The sequence below is a fragment of the Harpia harpyja genome, chromosome 1 (genome assembly GCF_026419915.1).
Source record: "Harpia harpyja isolate bHarHar1 chromosome 1, bHarHar1 primary haplotype, whole genome shotgun sequence".
Lineage (NCBI taxonomy): Eukaryota > Metazoa > Chordata > Aves > Accipitriformes > Accipitridae > Harpia > Harpia harpyja.
The window spans coordinates 30,154,207-30,171,356 of record NC_068940.1 but is presented as its reverse complement, the minus strand read 5'-3'; the positions used below and the strand labels follow the sequence as shown (position 1 = coordinate 30,171,356).

The 17,150-nt window shown below is 46.7% G+C and overlaps 1 protein-coding gene across 7 annotated transcripts; it reads left to right on the top strand.

Annotated features, from left to right (window-relative positions):
* The first annotated feature begins 60 nt into the window (after window positions 1–60).
* Window positions 61–15,336, top strand: TPX2 (TPX2 microtubule nucleation factor). Of its 7 annotated transcripts, none has more exons than XM_052783589.1 (17): window positions 61–467; window positions 6,408–6,560; window positions 6,824–6,949; window positions 7,148–7,268; window positions 7,809–7,940; window positions 8,631–8,753; window positions 9,191–9,324; window positions 9,641–9,798; window positions 10,233–10,404; window positions 10,556–10,694; window positions 11,239–11,455; window positions 11,685–11,783; window positions 12,515–12,691; window positions 12,834–12,980; window positions 13,532–13,643; window positions 14,303–14,490; window positions 14,925–15,336. In XM_052783589.1, exons 2-17 carry the CDS (start codon window positions 6,458–6,460, stop codon window positions 15,033–15,035), a joined length of 2,259 nt encoding a protein of 752 aa, XP_052639549.1. In that variant the 5' UTR covers window positions 61–467; window positions 6,408–6,457; the 3' UTR covers window positions 15,036–15,336. The 7 variants fall into 7 exon arrangements, with proteins under 7 accessions (XP_052639549.1, XP_052639520.1, XP_052639559.1 ...); XM_052783560.1 differs by having other exon boundaries at window positions 61–1,217; XM_052783599.1 differs by lacking the exon at window positions 61–467 and adding an exon at window positions 1,226–1,387.
* The last annotated feature ends 1,814 nt before the right edge of the window (window positions 15,337–17,150 follow it).

Here is a 17,150-nt window from a genome sequence, read left to right as displayed (position 1 = left end):
GGGAAAGGAGGGGAGCGGGCGCGGAGGGGGCGGCTGCTAGTGCGCAGGCGCGGAGTTGCCGGGCGGAGGGCGGGGCTCTGGCGCCCCCTCTCGGCCGCGCCGGGCCCCGTGGGCAGCCCAGGCCGCGGTGGCCCCGGTGCTACGGGAGCTCCGGTCCTGCTGCGCCGCGTGGGGACCGTACGGGACGGCAGAGCCTGTTGCCGCGGCCGCCTGTCCCCTTACAGCGCTTCGGGCTTCACGTGTGATTTTTGTCCTTTTTTTTTTTTTTTTTTTTTTTTTGCTGTTTCCACAGTGTTCCGGGAGGCTGCGGGGAGGGGGGGGTGGTAAGGCTGACGCGGGTAGAATGCCGAGGCGGCGGAAGGCAGCCTGCGGCACCCGGGGTCGGCCTCTCTCGTCGGCAGGGTCCTCCCTTGTTAGCAGAGCCTGCTGTCCGGCTCTACTCCGGGGAGTTTTATGCAGGATTTGGGGTAGGTAATGTTGCCTAAAGGGCACTTTCCCCCAGCAGCAGGGAGCCCGGCCGTGCTCACTGGGAGGGGTGGGTGGTGGAAGCCGCCTTCCCTGGGTCAGGCGGGCAGAGGGAGCTGACCTGGTGAGGAACGGCCGGCAGCAGGAGGAAGTCAGGCAGGGCTTGGGGAGTGCAGGCAGGCTGCCTGTGCTCGATCGAGGCGGGAAAGAGAGAGGCCCGCTGCGTGCTTACTCAAAGCCGCAAACTAAACGCTCCAGCGACCACCTAAGGTACAGCCGTGGTACCAGGGCCCGGTTCCGGTGGGCTCTTGCCCGGGCGCCGCGGCCTGTCCTGCTGCCGAGGCCGCCTGGGCCCGGCGGGGTGTAGGCACCGGCCCCCACCCGACCCTGCTCGGGGGACCCGCCCACCGGCAGCTGATAGGCCGCACCCGAACAACACTCAAAGCGCCGCCTCACCTGGTTGGCCGGGCGCGTCCCGCGCAGTGCATTATGGGAGCTGTGGTTCGCGTCTCGCCTCCTAGCTGTGGAGCAGTGCGCTTGGGTACTACGTTTCCCGTCGGCCTTTGCGGGGAGCGCGCGAGTGCGTGGGGGGCGGGGTTTGCTCATCCGGGTCCCCTGGCCTTCACGCCCAATCGGAACGCACCGAGGGAGTGCCCTAGGCGTTGATTGGTCGGTTCGGACGGACGAGCCCTGTTTGAAATCCGTTAACGGCGGCGGCCAGAAGTGCCGCGCAGGGTGGCCGCGGCGCTGAGGTGAGTGGGAGCGGGCGGCGGCGACGACGACGGTGGTTACCGGGTGCTTCTCCCCACAGCTGCGGGGGACTCTCGGCTTCGTCCTACCTTACCTGGCAGACACCGTTACCGGAGGACGGCCTGGGCCGCAGCCCTTCGCCGGGGTCCGGTCGGGTCTCTCCGGTTGTGGGGTACGTGGCTGGGCCTGCTCCGAGCCCCAGGTATCGGTAACACGGCCTCAGCTCCTTGCGGCACCGTGAGGGCGCGACTGGGAAATGGAGGCGGAAAGCAGCTCCGGGCGCTTAGCCCGTGTCCGGGGCCGCTTTCGCCGTGGCCTGGCGCGGTGGCTGGAGGGTAGGATCGCACCCGGAGCTCCGTGGTCTGGGCCTAAATCCCCGAGGGCTAATTGCAAACCCGTCGTGACCGTGGGGCTTGAAGGAGCCGGAGCCTGGGGCCAGCCCGAGGCCGGCGGCGGGTGAAGCCACCGTGGTGAGGGGCTCCCTCCCCGAAGATGGGTTCGCAGTACTAAAACCTTATAATGGGGCAGCTGCCTCGTGAGTAAAAGAAAGTTGTGTGTTGGGATGCGAGTCTTCAAACAATCACAAAATCTGATGTGATGAAACGATGTATTTCACGATGAAATACAACCTAGAGCACCGTGCCAGCACGGACCAGGCTGCCTTGCTGTGTCGGTAACTGTTCACACCCACTGCTCAAAACCTGAAGAAGTGTGCGTCTTACTTTTGGAGCTAAGGAAAACTATGTTACATCTTCTCAAACCAAATCCTGCTTCCTAGGAAAAGGAGGGAAAAAAACCAGGTGAAACCTGGCTTAAGTAACAGAAAAGGTATTAAGTTAGCTATTTTTACACTGTGCTTTTTTTAAACTAGAGGAGCTTCAACTTAATCTAACAACAAATTGAGGTTATACTGGCTAAAAATAATTTACTTTTCCTTGAACAGCTATTCTTAGAATGTCCCATCTTCATGTCTTCTAAAACTTTTGGGATCTCATTTACAGAGCATAAGGTGTCAGCGCTGTTTATTTTGGGCTGTTGGAAGGGAGGTGGGTCTGGGCTGTTAGCAGAGCAAAGGCTGCTCTGGAGAAAACCTGCTGCTCCAGCACCTCACTTCTCCTTTTGCTGTAGGCTAATGACAGCAGGTCAGGGTGGTCTGTGGTGCTCTCTGTGTGCTCATCTCTCACCTGCGTGGAGTTAAAGGCTTTGTGTCCCAATTTGAATATTATACAATGGAACAGCAGCGTTGCCTCTGTTCTGTACCCGGGATGATGAATTCAGTGTTGATTCTGTGCTGTGGAAAAACACACTGGAGCATTGAGTGAAGAGCATCAGAGAGGAAGGAGAAGCTATAGATCCAGAATTTGTTAAAAGTGTTCACTTAACCCTGCTCAGGGAAAAGCAAGGATGACATCTGTTAGTGATTGCTGGCATGTGCTGAAGGAGTTCACCTGGTGGCTTTGTGGTGGGGTAGCTTCCTACCAGGCTGTGGTGACAGGACTGTACCTACAGAGAGGCAGTTTCCAGCCCTTTGTAATGGTCCAATTTGCATATTAACCCCTGAAAAGCATCTGTGCACCTTATCCAGATTATCGGAAAGCTGTGGGTTGTAGGACAATGAAGCAGCTGCCAGGCTGAATTAAATAAGATGCCTGGTTAGCGCAGCGTCCTGTGTTTAAATGGCAGTCAGTGTTGGGTGCCCAGCTGAAGGCACTGGAGTTACTGCAGCACGTTGGCCGGGAAGCTTCTCTTGCTTATTCCCGATAGCCCACCCTGGGTTTTGAGGCATGTGGATCAACTGGCTTCAGATTTATCTGCCAGTGTAACTCGGAATATCGTTTTTGTGTATCTGGTACTACTTTTTTCTGCTTTCTGATCCTGTTAGGATTTGGAGTAAATAACATCTGTAGCTTATGAAGCTCCAGTGGTGTACTGTGATAAAGTGTTGTCTCTAGTTGACCAGGGGATTATCTAATTACATTGCAAGATGGCAAGAAAGAGCAGATCATCTCTGCACCCTTCTTCTGTCTGTCCCTTGATGCTCCCCCAAACTCCTCCATTCTCTCTCCTTCTGACCTCTAATTTCTCATCTGGGAACGCTGCTTCCTCTCTCCAACACAAAGGCCTGTATGTCTGGGAGGGTCCTTTGTCCCAGGCAGTGGGTGCTGTTATTGTATTGCCTGATGACCATCAGTCCATGCTGGGCTGCTGCTCCAAAAATAAAAGGCTCTTTTGGTTAGGTCGTAATTGTGAAGTGCTCCCTTACAATGCGCTTGGTGCCAAGAGTCACATACTGCACCTAGGCCAGTACTGCGTGGGTCTTGTTGGAGTTACTCCTCTCCAGTCTTGTCTGCCCTAAATGGTTTTGGCAAGAAATCAACAACTACATTGAGAAAAAGATGCTGAGCACATCTGTGATGGAATCGTGTTAGCATTTTAAAGCTAATTTGGATTAGAGCGAGGTGTGAAGTTATTCCGAAATACCTATTGCGCTTGCTGTTGGATCAGTCTTATTCTGGGATAGGAATGCTTGTTCCAATTTAGCTTAATCCTTTTTCAAAGCTAACTAATCTAACCCAGGCCAAGGCACTCTTCTGGAACGTGCCAAAGCATAGTTACTCAAAAGAAACCTGATGTGCAGAGAAACCCGCCATCCATTCCTCTTTGTGGGTACAGCTGTGCTGCTCTGTGCAGAAACTGTATGGGGCTGTGGCTATGTGAGGTACATTTTAGGTCAGTGAGGGGAGCGGACCTAGAAAGAAAATTAAGGTTTTAGTTAGGCAGTCACTTTTATCAAAGGAATTTGGGCTATTTTTGAAAGCGAGAGGACTGGATCTTCCTCCTTTCTTGCACCAGTGGTGGGGTGAGCAGCTCTCTCTGAACCAGGAGAAAGCTGATCCTGCAGAACGGGGGTGAGGGTTCCCCTGGCTTGCTGTGAAGCTCTGCGAACACTACTGTGGACACAGAAGGTGAAGGATATGGGGGAGAGCAGGGTTATGCTTTAAATCCACGCTGTAGTTACATAGGATTACAGTGTGCTTGTAACCATGATCTGGTAAACGCACACAGTGCCTGCTAATTAGGTAACGTCCTTATTAATGAGAAGAAATTTCTGCACCTCGCTTCTGGTGGAAGAGTGCCGCAGTAGAGAGAGAGAATTTTGCCTCCTGTCTTTAAATAAAAGACTGAGATAATGGTGGTTCTGCCCTCAGAATCACAATTGGGTGTTTTAAAATGCCTCAACGGAGTGGGCAGCAGGCTTCGGGGCTGTCCTTGGCTGAGCCTGTTTCGATTGCAGAAGCATTGCAGTGGGCATATCAGAGTGATAAATCACCATAATGTTCCTAACTGACGGGAACTCAGTTCCAAGCTGAGTCGATGGGTGGAGGAGTGAGATGCCTTTCAGTGAATTGCTGCTTCACAGAAAATCTTATTCTGCGCAGGACTCGGAGGATACAGAGGGATTTGAAAAGCGATGCCGTGAGTTCATCTGACTGAAACGGAGCCTCTGGAGTTCAGTCACAGTAACTTTTACCTCCCCACTGGCTCTTTCAAGAGACTTGGAGTAGGAAACTGTGGCATTGATGCACTCCCTTTCTTTTCATGACTATTCGTTTCCCCCTGGGATGGAGGGAGGGGGAGAGAGAAAGGGTCGGTGGTGAGGTCAGTGTTGAGGGTGCTGACGTTATGAAAGGATATGGACTTTACACAGTAAAAAGTTGGAAACTGCAGCAGCATAGCAGTGGACACGAGTAGCTGTGAAACACGATGCCCGGAGCTCTGACTGGGTGGACAGACAGGGGAGGGTGAGGGGAGAATGCAGATGACGCATTTGATTTTTAAAAAAGTGGATAGTGTTGACAGAAACTCTATCTTGATTAAGGGTGGTAGGAAAGCATTCGATTCCAGCCATGTCTTGAGCTCGGTTACAGTTGGTTTTGGCTCCGATTCTTCTGTTTGCCTTCTTTGGGTCCTACCCTGACATCTTTGCAGTCATGTAGCTGATGCTTCTCTAATGACATTCTTCCCCTTAACTATCGCAATTCTGTGCTGGGGAACTGAAGGCTTCTCAGTGCAGCCATCCTCAGGGGGAGGGCCGGTGATTGTAAACAGCAGTGGTACCTTCTAAATGCTGCTTTGATTTACTCTTGAACATTTTCTTATTTACGGAGCATACCGTCCGGGTTGAACTATGTGTGGTCTGCATAGACAGATGGTTTAGGTCTGAGACTTTGTGGATTAAGAATACGCTGCTTTAGAATTGGTTGGACTCATAAAAGCAAAGTTCAGGTGATTTCCTTAGGGAGTGTTTTATAACACATCCTCACGGGCTTTGCCTTGCAGCTGTGCGAGGCATCATAAAAGCATGAAAACACCTTTGCAAAAAGGTTTTGTTACAATTTAAGGTTTTATAACTTTGTTGCTGGCTTTATTCCTGTTGGGTTGAGTTTAATATCACCTGTTGACACAGGGACTCCTCCTGCTGTCAGTGCTCCACTAATTAACTGCAGGAACCATTCTTGACATGGTCACAGTGCTTGGTTTGTTTATAGCCTGGCCAGCCTCAGGGTAGTGCCGTGGAATGCAGCAAGGGCCCTACACTGCCATTATTCCTACTTTTTGCCCACTAATAATACTCTACACAACTCTCTTCCTGCTTTGAAAATCAGTTTACTCTATAGAAGAGCACGTTTGTGTCATTAGTTCTTGTTTGTAGCCCTTTGGAGGGAGAAAGACTGTGCTTTGCAGTGCTCTGTAGTCAACCTCCTCCTCAGGCTCTTGCTTCATAAATCTGTAAGAGGAAGAACTCTTCTTTGCTGTACGTGGTGAGGGAGGGAAGGGCAAATCAGTCTCAATCTGGAAGAGCTTTGTACTTCCTTTTAGAAAATACAATTCTAGCACCTACAGGTACAAAGAAAACCTTCAAAACTTGATCTTTTTGATAGTTTTGAACCTGCAAATGTCAACACTGGTAAAAGCTCCTTAGCTTTGCCAGTCAGCAGTAGAATAAAAAACTGCGTTGCTTATGAGGCATTCTGTCCAAAGGCTGTAAATTACAAAACAGGAAAATGTAGCCGAGGCTGTCCCAGCATCTATCTATAGAAATCGTGCAGAGGAAGAGAGGTGGAGAATGATTTAGCTGACACCTGCGTTGGGGTTTGGTATAACAGGTGACTAATGCTTGTTGTCTAAAGGACTGTAGCAGTGCGAGCAGAGGACTCGTGGGGACAGTGTGAAGGTGAAGATGTCTTGCCCAGAATCTCGCTATTCCTTTGATGTCCCAAACCCTTGCATCAACTTTGCGAGTCTGAGCGATGACGATGTGCACAATGCAGACTCCTGGTTTGGTAAGGTGCTTCCAACTCCTTGATTGTTTTCTCTTTGGATGAGGGCTTGGTGTGATCCTTGTTTTGGGCCTGGCTTCTGTGCCAGCGGATTAGTCATGTTAACTGCATCATTCATCATGCATGGGGTTTTTCCGTTTTGTTTTTGTATTTAATCTTTGTCATCTGTAACTTGACAGATGACTTTGTTAACATCATAATGAGATTCTGAGGTATTAAAAATTCCTAACGTAGTATGGATAGTGAAAGTCTCTCTTTCCTCATAGACCAAAAAGCCGACCTGGAGAATGTCCCTCCTGCAGAAAATCTGGCAAAGGTCTCACAGAACAGCCCTGTTTTTTCAAAGCCTGATATTATTCTGTCTTCTGTCGCATCACAAGGAATAACAATGAGTAAGCTGGCGTGGCATGGGGGGGAGAGAATAAATTTTACCTGCTTTTCACTCACAAAATGAAAAGGCCTCAGTCTGGCTTTTGTGGGACCATCTTCATATGTTGTTGTCTAGCAAGGTCTCATGTGGTTTCACTTTAGCATTCCTCTGTGTGTGTGTGTATAGATATATACAAGCTGATGCTTGTCACTGTTCTCAGGTGAAAGCCATGGTGAAGATGATGGTCAAGCAGAATGTGTGCAGGCCAGTGCGGTTCCTCAGAATATTGTTGGATCCCTGACGAGCTGGAGAGCTACTGCTCCTGCAGAGGCCTCTCAAAGGTGAAATACTTGTATTCGGTTTGTGTGAAGATTGATGATGGTGTAACTAAGCAGGTCCTGGTTCTCAGGATCTAGCTGTTCTTGGGTCATCCTACGGGTCTGAAGTTCTCCAGCACAGAGATTGTGTATTGGCACAGCTGATCTGCTTGCTAAGCTGGAGGGACAATCTCTAGGGGTGGAAATGTAATGCAGTGTCTCGCATGCTTGTCAAATGAGAGTAGCACTAGGAGTTTCTGGAATGTGAGGATACCTGAAACTGAAGTGGCTTATAAAGTTTCTTTGTTTATATCTGCCTGAGTTGGGCAGAACTCGTTCTTGATGTGAATGCAAGGGACTCTGTGTCCTCATATGTACCAAAGAATATTAAGTTTATGGATTGTTAAATAATTCATGCTGCATTTAGTTTGTTGCGTTAAACACGCAATTTATGTAGGGGGCATGTTGGAGTTAGGTGATGCACTGACATAAAAAGTGTTACACAGATCGTGTGTCTTTTCAGACCCGTGGGAAAGCTAACCTCCACTTTCTCTTCTACTCTAGAGCGGGTAGAAGACAGGCTCCAACACAGAGAAAAAGACAGCAACGCAAACAGCCAGCTAGAATCAAAGCAGAGAGAAATGCTAATGCCTTGGTTAATAAGGAAGAAGTTCCACCCCTGAAAAAAATGAGAATGTATGTCATCAAAGTCTTTCTGTTTGGGGCTGGGAAGGGGGATACAACTGTTTCTTTGGAAAGAATTTCCAGGCAGCTGAGAGGGTTCTCACAGGAAGGTTAGGGGGAGGTGACTGAAACCCGATTCCTGATACTGGTTTCATAAACAAGAAGAAATGGCTGTAAGACCTGAAGGAAATCCTTTATTTGGAGGTAGAGATGTGAATGAAATAAGCTTGGGTTTCTTAAGCTTCTTACTCCATACTCGGTGTCTGTCAGCGAGCTTTAAATTTAGCGTAACTTGTTCATCAGGAAGTCATCAGGCAGTCATAAACTATGAAAGAGTTGCAGCTAGAATATTTCTCAAATTAGCTTAACCGCTAAGATATCATGGTGATACGTTTGAGGTCAGGAAATTGAAGTGTGATCTTTCAAGCACTGCTACACCTAGATAAACTACAGTACACGTACCTCCTCAAGAAGAGCCTCAGTTCCAAAAACTCAGTAATTCATCTTCCCTTCTACAGCCGTAGAGTACCAGGGAAAACTAGACAATCTGTACCTGGGCCCGTGGTGAGGTAAGGCTGGTCTGGCATACCTTAGAACTCACCGGGTGTTGGGATGTTATGCATGGTGGTGAGAGCTGCAGGTGATCTTTCATTTAGAGCACAGTTAATTGGAGTGGTTTGCTGTAACACCTTGTTGCCTTAGTTCTAGCAGCAGAGAGGAGGTCACAGAAGTACCCACGAGGAGACAGCCCCTGCAGAATCCTGACCTCTCCCCAGGGAGAGGGAGAAGCAAGCTGACCATGCCCTCCACACCAACAATGTTAAAGTATGTAGCTTTCTTGTGACTTGTCTTTGCTAATCATAGTTGATTTAGGTGACAGCCCTGGCTAGAGTGTTTCCAGCTTCAACTTGGCATGTGATGGTATCACATTTAGTAAAAACCGGATTGAGACAACAATATTAGGATGAAATAAATGTATGTCACCAGCTGAACCTGTGCAAAGGAAAGCTTTTGCTTTTAATTTGAGGAAACAGTTGTTCTTGCTAATGGATGAAGCGTGCATACAGCAAATGGGTGTGCAGGATAGCAGTTAGCTGCAAGCTTTCTTGAGCAAACAAAATCCAAACAGATCTTTTCTAAAGAGTATACTTTTATAATGAGTGATGCTTCTGCAATGAAGTCAGAGATAAGCATGTTCCTTTGTGCTAACATCATGCTGTGAAGCAGGAAGGCATATCTCAGTCTTTAACGTGCTTCTGCAGGAGGACCAATCGTTCTGGCAAGCTGAAGAGTACAGAGGAGCAGGAGCTGGAAAAGATGCAGCAGTTGCAGCAGGAGGTTGTGGAGCTGCGGAAGAAGAACGAGGAGTCTCTGAAAGCAGCTATTGCTGGAGCAGGTGGGCTCTAGCTGAATTGCAGGTTGAAGGTCTACTGGGCTCAGCTGGAGAGTGCTGCATAGAGCTGTACAAGTACCTTTAAAAACAAACATTCCAGATTTTGTAATAAGTGTTGGGATTAGGTGGCTTTTAATGTAGATCAGCCCCTAAACTGCCTGGAAATAGATTTGTTTGGTTTTTGTCATGTTTTGAAAGGTTATAGATGAGTTCTCCAAAAACTGTTCAAGTTAATTAGAAATTAAATGCTTTTTTTTTCTCCAAATCCTCCCCCTGGACCCCAAAAGGCTTTAAGACCTTACATGCTCTTTTCCTTTAGGACAACCCATGAAGAGAACTGTTGGTCAAGTAACAAAGCCAATTGACTTCCACTTCTGCACGGAGAATAGAATTAAACAACATGGGGAAAGCCAGCCTGGGAACGAGTACAAGGAACTGGATTTTGCAGCAGTACTGAGAAAGCATCCTCCTTCTCCGGTGAGAACCAGAATATTGCCAGCAGTCAGCTGACTAACTCTTGACATCACCTTCTTTCTGCTTTTGCAACACGTGCTGCTGGTAACCCGCAAAGAGGGCTACCATAGGAGAGGGAAGCATTGTGCAAATGTAACTGTTAGCTCACTGCATATCTGCATTGCCACAAGACTCTAAAGGACCCTTTTGAAAAGGGCCCTTTAATGTCATACCTTCCGGTCACTACACTTCGTGCTTTAATCCTCCACTTCATACAGTTTCCCAATATAACTAGCTTGTGCACGTTCAAACAGTTAAGACTTATGTCTGATGTTAAGTGTTACCTCCTTTTCAATAAAGAGAAGGGGCAGATACTGTGAATCAGTGGGAAAAGGAAATGTCATCGAAGCATCCTGTGTTAAATGGCCATAATGACTGTAGGGTTTTTTTGTCTTAAGGTGCGAGTGCCGAGGGGACCCACTATCCCCAAACCTTTCAATCTGTCCCAGGGAAACAAAAGAAAACTTGAAGAAACCACATCAGAATATGTGTCCCTTGCTGAGCAGGTAGAAGCATTCCAAAAACGCACACCCTCTCGTTACCATTTGAGGAGCAGGAAATCTGATGAAGGTGAGCAGTCCTGGCTATGTCCAGCCAGGAGGCTGTCCACAGAGATGGTGGTAGAGCAAGAAAGTCTTTTTGGCAACTCTACTGAGCAAACAGTCCGTGTCTGTTGCAGGCCTTGCCATTAACTGCTAGTTTCTGTGACTTGAATTTATAGGCCCAGTTCCAGGAAAGTTGGTGAAGGCTCGGCTTACAAACCCTAAAACACCAGTGCTTCTAACAAAGCAGCGCTTCAGACCTGTCACCTGCAAAACTACAGCAGAGTTAGAAGCAGAGGAAATGGAGAAAATTCAACAGTAAGTAAAGGTTTACTCTAGTCCTCCAAGACACAATTGTACTACACTGGAAATACCTTCCAGGTGCCAAAATATCACTTCTCAGGAATACCCTTTTTGCGTGAAAGAATGAGTAGCATAAAAACATTGAGATTCTTTTAGCTTGTGCATAATCCTAGGGCTCTGACTGTAGGGATGTGAAAAGTAGCCAATTTGTTTTGAAGAAAGCGCTCTTAAGAGAGCTGATCTTGGGTTGAGTATAGCTTATGATTAGTAAAGCAAACCCAATATAGCAGTACAGCCTGTGTACACTTCAAAACTCTCCTGTAAACAAAGCTTTGGATTTCCAAGAAAGCAATCCATAAGGTTTTCCTTAATGTCTTGCTGTTTCAAAAGCAAAGGAGGAGTTGCTAACTAAAGCTGCGTGCTATGTAATGTCTGTGCATGGCACAACTGCTTCTGTACCTGACTATTGCTCTTCTATGCTGTGAGAGAAGCCATTTGCTAGAAGCTGCATCTTGCCATGCACAATACGTCAGTGACTATCTCCGCCTTTCCTGTGTAGGTACAAATTCAAAGCACGAGAACTTGATCCCAAAATCTTTGAGGGTGGACCACTCCTGCCCAAGAAACCCTCTGTGAGGGAACTCACGCAACCCATTGGCTTTGAGTTGGAAATAGAAAAAAGGATTCAGGAGCGTGAGAGTAAGAAGCAGCAGGAGGAAGAGCACTTTGAATTCCATTCCAGGCCATGTCCAATGAAAATCCTAGAGGACATTGTGGTAAGAAGTTTAGTAATACCCAGACGTGGGAATTAGCACTAAGGTGGCAATTAGCTTCAAAATGTCCGTAGCTATGTTGCGTTATGTATTTAATAATCTTCAGTAAACACTGCCTGTCATTAGGTAAGAACCACAATGAGTACGTACTGTGCTGTGTCGGGTTGTTTCTCTGTAGTGCTTTTTCTTGGCACTTAGGCTGGGGTAACTCCTTACTGGCTCTTCTGAACAGGGCGTTCCAGAGAAGAAAGTGCTTCCTGTTACAGTCCCCAAGTCTCCAGCCTTCACCTTGAAAAGCAGAACCCGAATGCCTGGCAGAGATGAAGAAAAGGTAACTGTTGAGAATGGGCTGTAGTCAAGCCTTCTGGTCTCACCACAGTGACTGCCTTGGCCAGCCTGCCGTACTGCTGCCAGTTGGGTGTGATGGTCTGGTTTGGTTAGCCCTTTCCCTCCTGTTAGTCAGTTCCTCCAGTGGTCATCTTTCTCTGTGCCATTCCATTCTAACAATCTAGTTGCTGCTACTCATTTTACAGAAACTAAATTCTCATACAAAATGAAATAACTCAATTTAAACACGAGGGCACTGACTAGGGTTTCTGAGGTGTTGCTGCTATGAATGAGGAAAGCAAACTGCTTAGATTTTAAAGGACATTGCCCATCCCTATTCTGTTACTGAGAAGGGCAGATATTGCACATGACCTTTCTTCTCCCTGCAGTCACTCTAGATCCCTGGAGTTTGGGAGCAGGATTCAGAATGCATCATGGCCTTCCTCCTTTCCCTCTTGCAAGGAGGATGTTAAAGAATTAGTCTAATTTGGATGAGTACTAGGAACTGATAGTTGTTTGGAAAGAGGAAGAACTTGCCTGTGGTTCAGGATGCCTGTAAATTAGTACTTTTTGGATTACTAATTTTTACAGTGTCCGGAGTTTTTGCTTGACACTGTTGTTACCCTTATTAAAGGAACTCTAGTATTCATGGCTTTGTTTGGCAGGAGTTGTAGTCTTTCTACAAAAACCAAAAATCTGGTGCTGTGTCAGATCTTAATGCTAATATCCTTTTAGGAGAAAGAGGTGGTGCCTGTGATCAAAGCTAACCCAATGCCACATTATGGAGTGCCCTTCAAACCTAAAATGCCAGAGCAGAGGCACGTGGAAGTTTGCCCCTTCTCTTTCAATGCCCGTGACAGAGAGCGGCAAATACAAAAAGAGAAAAAAATAGAAGAATTGCAGAAGGAAGAGGTAAGAACTAAAAGCTACCTTGGGTTCCACTCCTTAAGTAAAAAAGGTGTGGCAGGACTTGCCTCTTGCTTTTGGCTGTTAAACTCCAAAGCTTCATGCCTTTGAGGAAAGGGCAAGAAATATTTCAAGTTGTTTCTTTCAGGTGCCAAAGTTCAAAGCACTACCTCTGCCTTACTTTGACCATGTTAAGCTTCCAGAAAAGAAGGTCAAAAACCCAACTCAGCCTGAACCGTTCAATCTGCAGGTTGATGAACGGGGAGTTGCCAAGCTACAGAGCTGGAAACAGCAGGTAGGATGGGAAGGGTAGCAGGTATGAGCAGCCTTAAAGCAGCTAGTGGAGTTATGATTGACTTCAGAAAGTGTCCTGCTTGAGCTGAATCAGGATCTGAGTTTGAGCAATGGATTATCCTGTCCTTGGCATGAGACTTGTGCTATGGGTTAAGGATTGGTGGATTGGGGTTTTTTTGCTCCGTTTATGGTAAGTGATGGGACTTACCACAACTGCATGAACAACTGTGGGGTATTTTCTAAGCAGCAACTATGTGCAGCTGGATCCCCTTGCTGACCATCTCTATGCTTGGGGACTTGTTGATGTATAGTTAATATACTGTTTCTCTCATGTGAAGTCTGTAGTGGACACCTGAAATTTTCTTCAGGCTATTTTTAGCAAAAGTAACTGGCAGGTGACAAGTGACACAACTTTTTGGCTTTAATATAATTTGCTATGCAAATGACTTTAAGTCAACCTGGCTTTTCCAGTGTTGGGAGTGCTGAAGTCTGGGTGGGGACAGATGGTCTTTTTGTTATGCCTGGCACTTGATGGGCTGTCTTCTCTTGCAGCTTAAAGAAGACTTGAAAAGGCAGAAAGAGGCGACATGTTTTAAAGCTCGTCCCAACACAGTGGTGTACCAGGAGCCTTTTGTGCCTAAAAAAGAAAATAAGCTGTTATCAGGTAGAGTTACAAGTCCTTGCTACACAAGCTTGGCTGATAACTCAGAACTGATGCAATTAAATGATGTTTAGATTGGCTGTTGCCTCTTCTTTATCAGCACAGCCAATAGTGCCTTGCACTTAATCAACTAATTCCCTAACAGCTTGTGTCCCCAGGGAGCAGGGGAGTTTCCTCTCCACTGCCCCCCTGTCCTGCACTAACATGGCAGCTGTATTTAACAGCTATGCTACAATTGGCAGATGATTGATGCGTGCTAGCTTGGAATAAGGGTAAATAGTATGCAAGGAGCTCCCTGTACAGACAGCTGGCATTTCTGTAGCAGCTGTCAGTCTTTTCCTCCCACTTCTAATGAGATGAAGGCATCTACAGCTTAGGGTAGACTAAGCTTCATAGGGTATAGGACTAGCCAAAAACTTGTTTGTACTAACAATTGTGTGCTTGCTCCCTCCTACGAGAACACCCATGATGGGGTAATGTCTGCATTAACACTGGTCATGCTTGGGCGTAAGGTTTTCTCTTTTCCTGAAGCCTGGAGGTACCTACTAACTACCCTTGCAAGGTGAAGCGCTCCAGAGGGAGGCTTCCACCTGATGCTAGTACTGCTCTGCTTCACCTGACTGTCTTTGCACCAATGTTATCTCCTCTATTTCTAAACTTAGAGAGCCTTTCTGGTTCCATAGTTCCTGAAAGCTTTGAGCTGGCAACAGAAAAAAGAGCTAAAGAGCGGCAAGAATTTGAAAAACGATTGGCAGCTATAGAAGCCGTAAGGGAGAGGCATCAAGAGCAGGCCAGACAGCAACAAGAGGAGCGTGAAAAGGAAGAAGTTGCTAAGCTAAGACAAGAACTGGTGAGTGAGTTATTTCTGAACAGGGGCTGTAAAGTAACCCAAAGGGATGTGTAAATGTACTAAATGAGCTAATGTCAGCATTGAGGTACATTAAGACTGTCTTTTCAAGTTTCCCTGTTGCAAACTGACTCCTCATTAACTTTACAACTGGTCTTACAAAAAAAAAAAAGGGGACACTCTACTTGGGTGACTGATTTTTGGAGCTGTACACATGTAGTCACTGGAGCAGAGTGATCTGTGTAAAATCCACAACCCCAAAGTGTGCCATGCATGTTCCTGGTGGCTCACTCCAGTGCCCTAGGCGGTGTGGTGGTCTTGTAGACAGACACCTGCCTTCATCCCACTGATGGCTCACCTGCAAGTTTCAGCTTCATCATAACTGCAACCATTTGCTTCATTTTGTCCTTGATTTTTTTTAATTTTTTTTTTTACAGGTTCACAAGGCAAACCCAATACGCAAATACCGCAGTGTAGAAGTGAAGCCCAGTGATCAGCCGCTGACTACACCGAAGTCTCCCAACTTCTCGGATAGATTCCGGTGCTGATAGACATCCACGTGACAGTAGGAGGGACATCCCGTCACTCTCCACTCTCTTGATAGGCAGAGAGGGAACAATTGTTTTTACATGACTGCTCAGTCTCAACTCCTACATTTGGTTCCATTATTATATTGAGTAGTTTAATGCCACCTGAGGCAGGTGGCTGAGGCATGGTGTACAGGTAGTGCCATGTGGTCTCCATGGCCTTGCTTCACATCTAGACATCTTGTTCTCTAAAGACTAAACCAGGTTTTGATACTGCATACAAATATTGTGTACCTGAACTAAATAAAAATTCCTAATCTGATCACTGTCTCTTGCTAGTGGGTTGAATCCCTTTCCTGCAGAAGAGTTTTCGGTAAAGGGCACTTGGTGATCGTACAAGGATGTGCGCATCCTGGAAGAGCTGGTTTGTCTTTGTACATCTACATAGTGGTTTTAAGTGTCTGTTTCTTAGGCTTTTAGTCTGTATTAAGCTTGAATTTTGTTAAGTAATGTGAGGCTTCTGCAAGCCTGCATATTGCAGGTCTGGCCTTTCTTGTTGATGTTTAGATGGGTGCTAATATGAATCTTGCCCACACTTTAAAGTAGTTCCCTGTGTATATTAGAGTATTAAACCTCCTGCTGTTTTATAGCTGAAGCCATTCTATTTGGGGAACCACTTAACTGGCAAATGACTTGTTGTAAGCTGCCTCCCTGGCTCCTGCCAGCACAGTTCTCTTGGCTAAAGACGCATCGTCTCCTAGCCAGTTTAGCGCAGCTAGCAGAACTAAATATAGACCAAGTGCTCTAATGTGCTGGAGGACAAAAATTCCAGCATTGGGAAGAGGTGATCAAATTTAGATTAAAATTTACAAAGAATTATTTCTTACCTTAGCATTGTGATACGATTTCTTACCTTGTAAGACTGTTTTAGGTCTTTCCCTGGACTTAACAAGAAAGATAACTTGCAAAGGCTGTGTGAGGGCAAGAAGGGGCTAGGGATACAACTACTCCAAATGATGCTCTCGGACACCAGTGCTGCCCGCTGACATGTCCGTGTTGCTGTTACCTGTTCTGCTAACTCAGGTGATCGTGTGGTGCTGTTTCCTGAGCTGAAAAGGGACTTGCAAAAAAAGGCTGGCATGGCAGGTGACTGGAGCTGTGCTTGAAGCTGTTGGCAGAGAGGATGAGAGCAAGCTCTCTAGTTCAGGCTTGGAAATGCATAAAGCTCTTTGCGCTGGCTTGGCTTCTCATGGCTGTAATGATACGGAGGCTTTGCCTCTCTTGTGTTTATGGGTCTCTTACCTTTATTGCTTGCTGGGACACGTATGAGCTGGGCTGCTCGCTGCTCTTGTGGTGCTGTTTTGAACAGAAAAACATGGGAAACTTAGAATTAATGTGTCCAGGTAGGACAAACTGTTTCTTGTTTGGGGGTTATGGCAAACATTTGCTTTCATTTCTTCTGAATTTGGATACAATTGGAGAAGTATTCTTAGAGTGTGTGTCCTTTTACTTGGATTTTCGTTTGGATGGAGAAGAGAGGGAGTTCAAACTTGTTAGGTGTCGGACTCCAGCCGAGGGGTATGGTAAGAGGTACTGATTGTCTCATTATCCTTGCCGAAGTGTATCAAGCAATTGCTAGTGTTTTACTCCTAATCTGAGAGAGATGACAGATGCAGAAAGTCTTCAGAGAGCTAAATTTAAAGACAAATACTTATTGTACCCAAGGATGATGTTTCTGCAGGAATTCTCCTAAAAAGTGCAACGCTCAAGGGATATCATTGCAGAACAGCAGTTGCAGCCAGCAGTGAGCAAGCATTTTGTATGGGTGTACTGAACTTACAGTGCTGCAAAAAGCACCAGCCTCAAACTTCTGCTGTGCTTGGATTAAAAGAGCGGAAGTCACCCCCACTGAAACATAAGGATGCTTTAAAAAAATAAAGGTATTGTGCAGTTAATAACTGAGGAACTGGAGAACAAGGGGGTTTGAGGAAGCATTTTGGTACTAAAGGATGAATGACCCTGTGACAGCATGGCCTCTTCAGAACAGTGAGCTAAGAGACAAGGCTCCTTTTTGCCAGAGGTTTCATCTTCTTCCTTTCTCTTGAGGATCTTTACGTGGCTGTGGCAGAACTGGGC

What these genes read in the sequence shown, in the direction of transcription:
- TPX2 (XM_052783589.1), top strand. Translation starts at nt 6,458, where the DNA reads ATGTCTTGCCCAGAATCTCGCTATTCCTTTGATGTCCCAAACCCTTGC. An exon ending in AAATCCTAGAGGACATTGTG is followed by an intron (nt 11,456 to 11,684) that starts GTAAGAAGTTTA and finishes TCTTCTGAACAG; the next exon opens with GGCGTTCCAGAGAAGAAAGT. An exon ending in TACAGAGCTGGAAACAGCAG is followed by an intron (nt 12,981 to 13,531) that starts GTAGGATGGGAA and finishes CTTCTCTTGCAG; the next exon opens with CTTAAAGAAGACTTGAAAAG.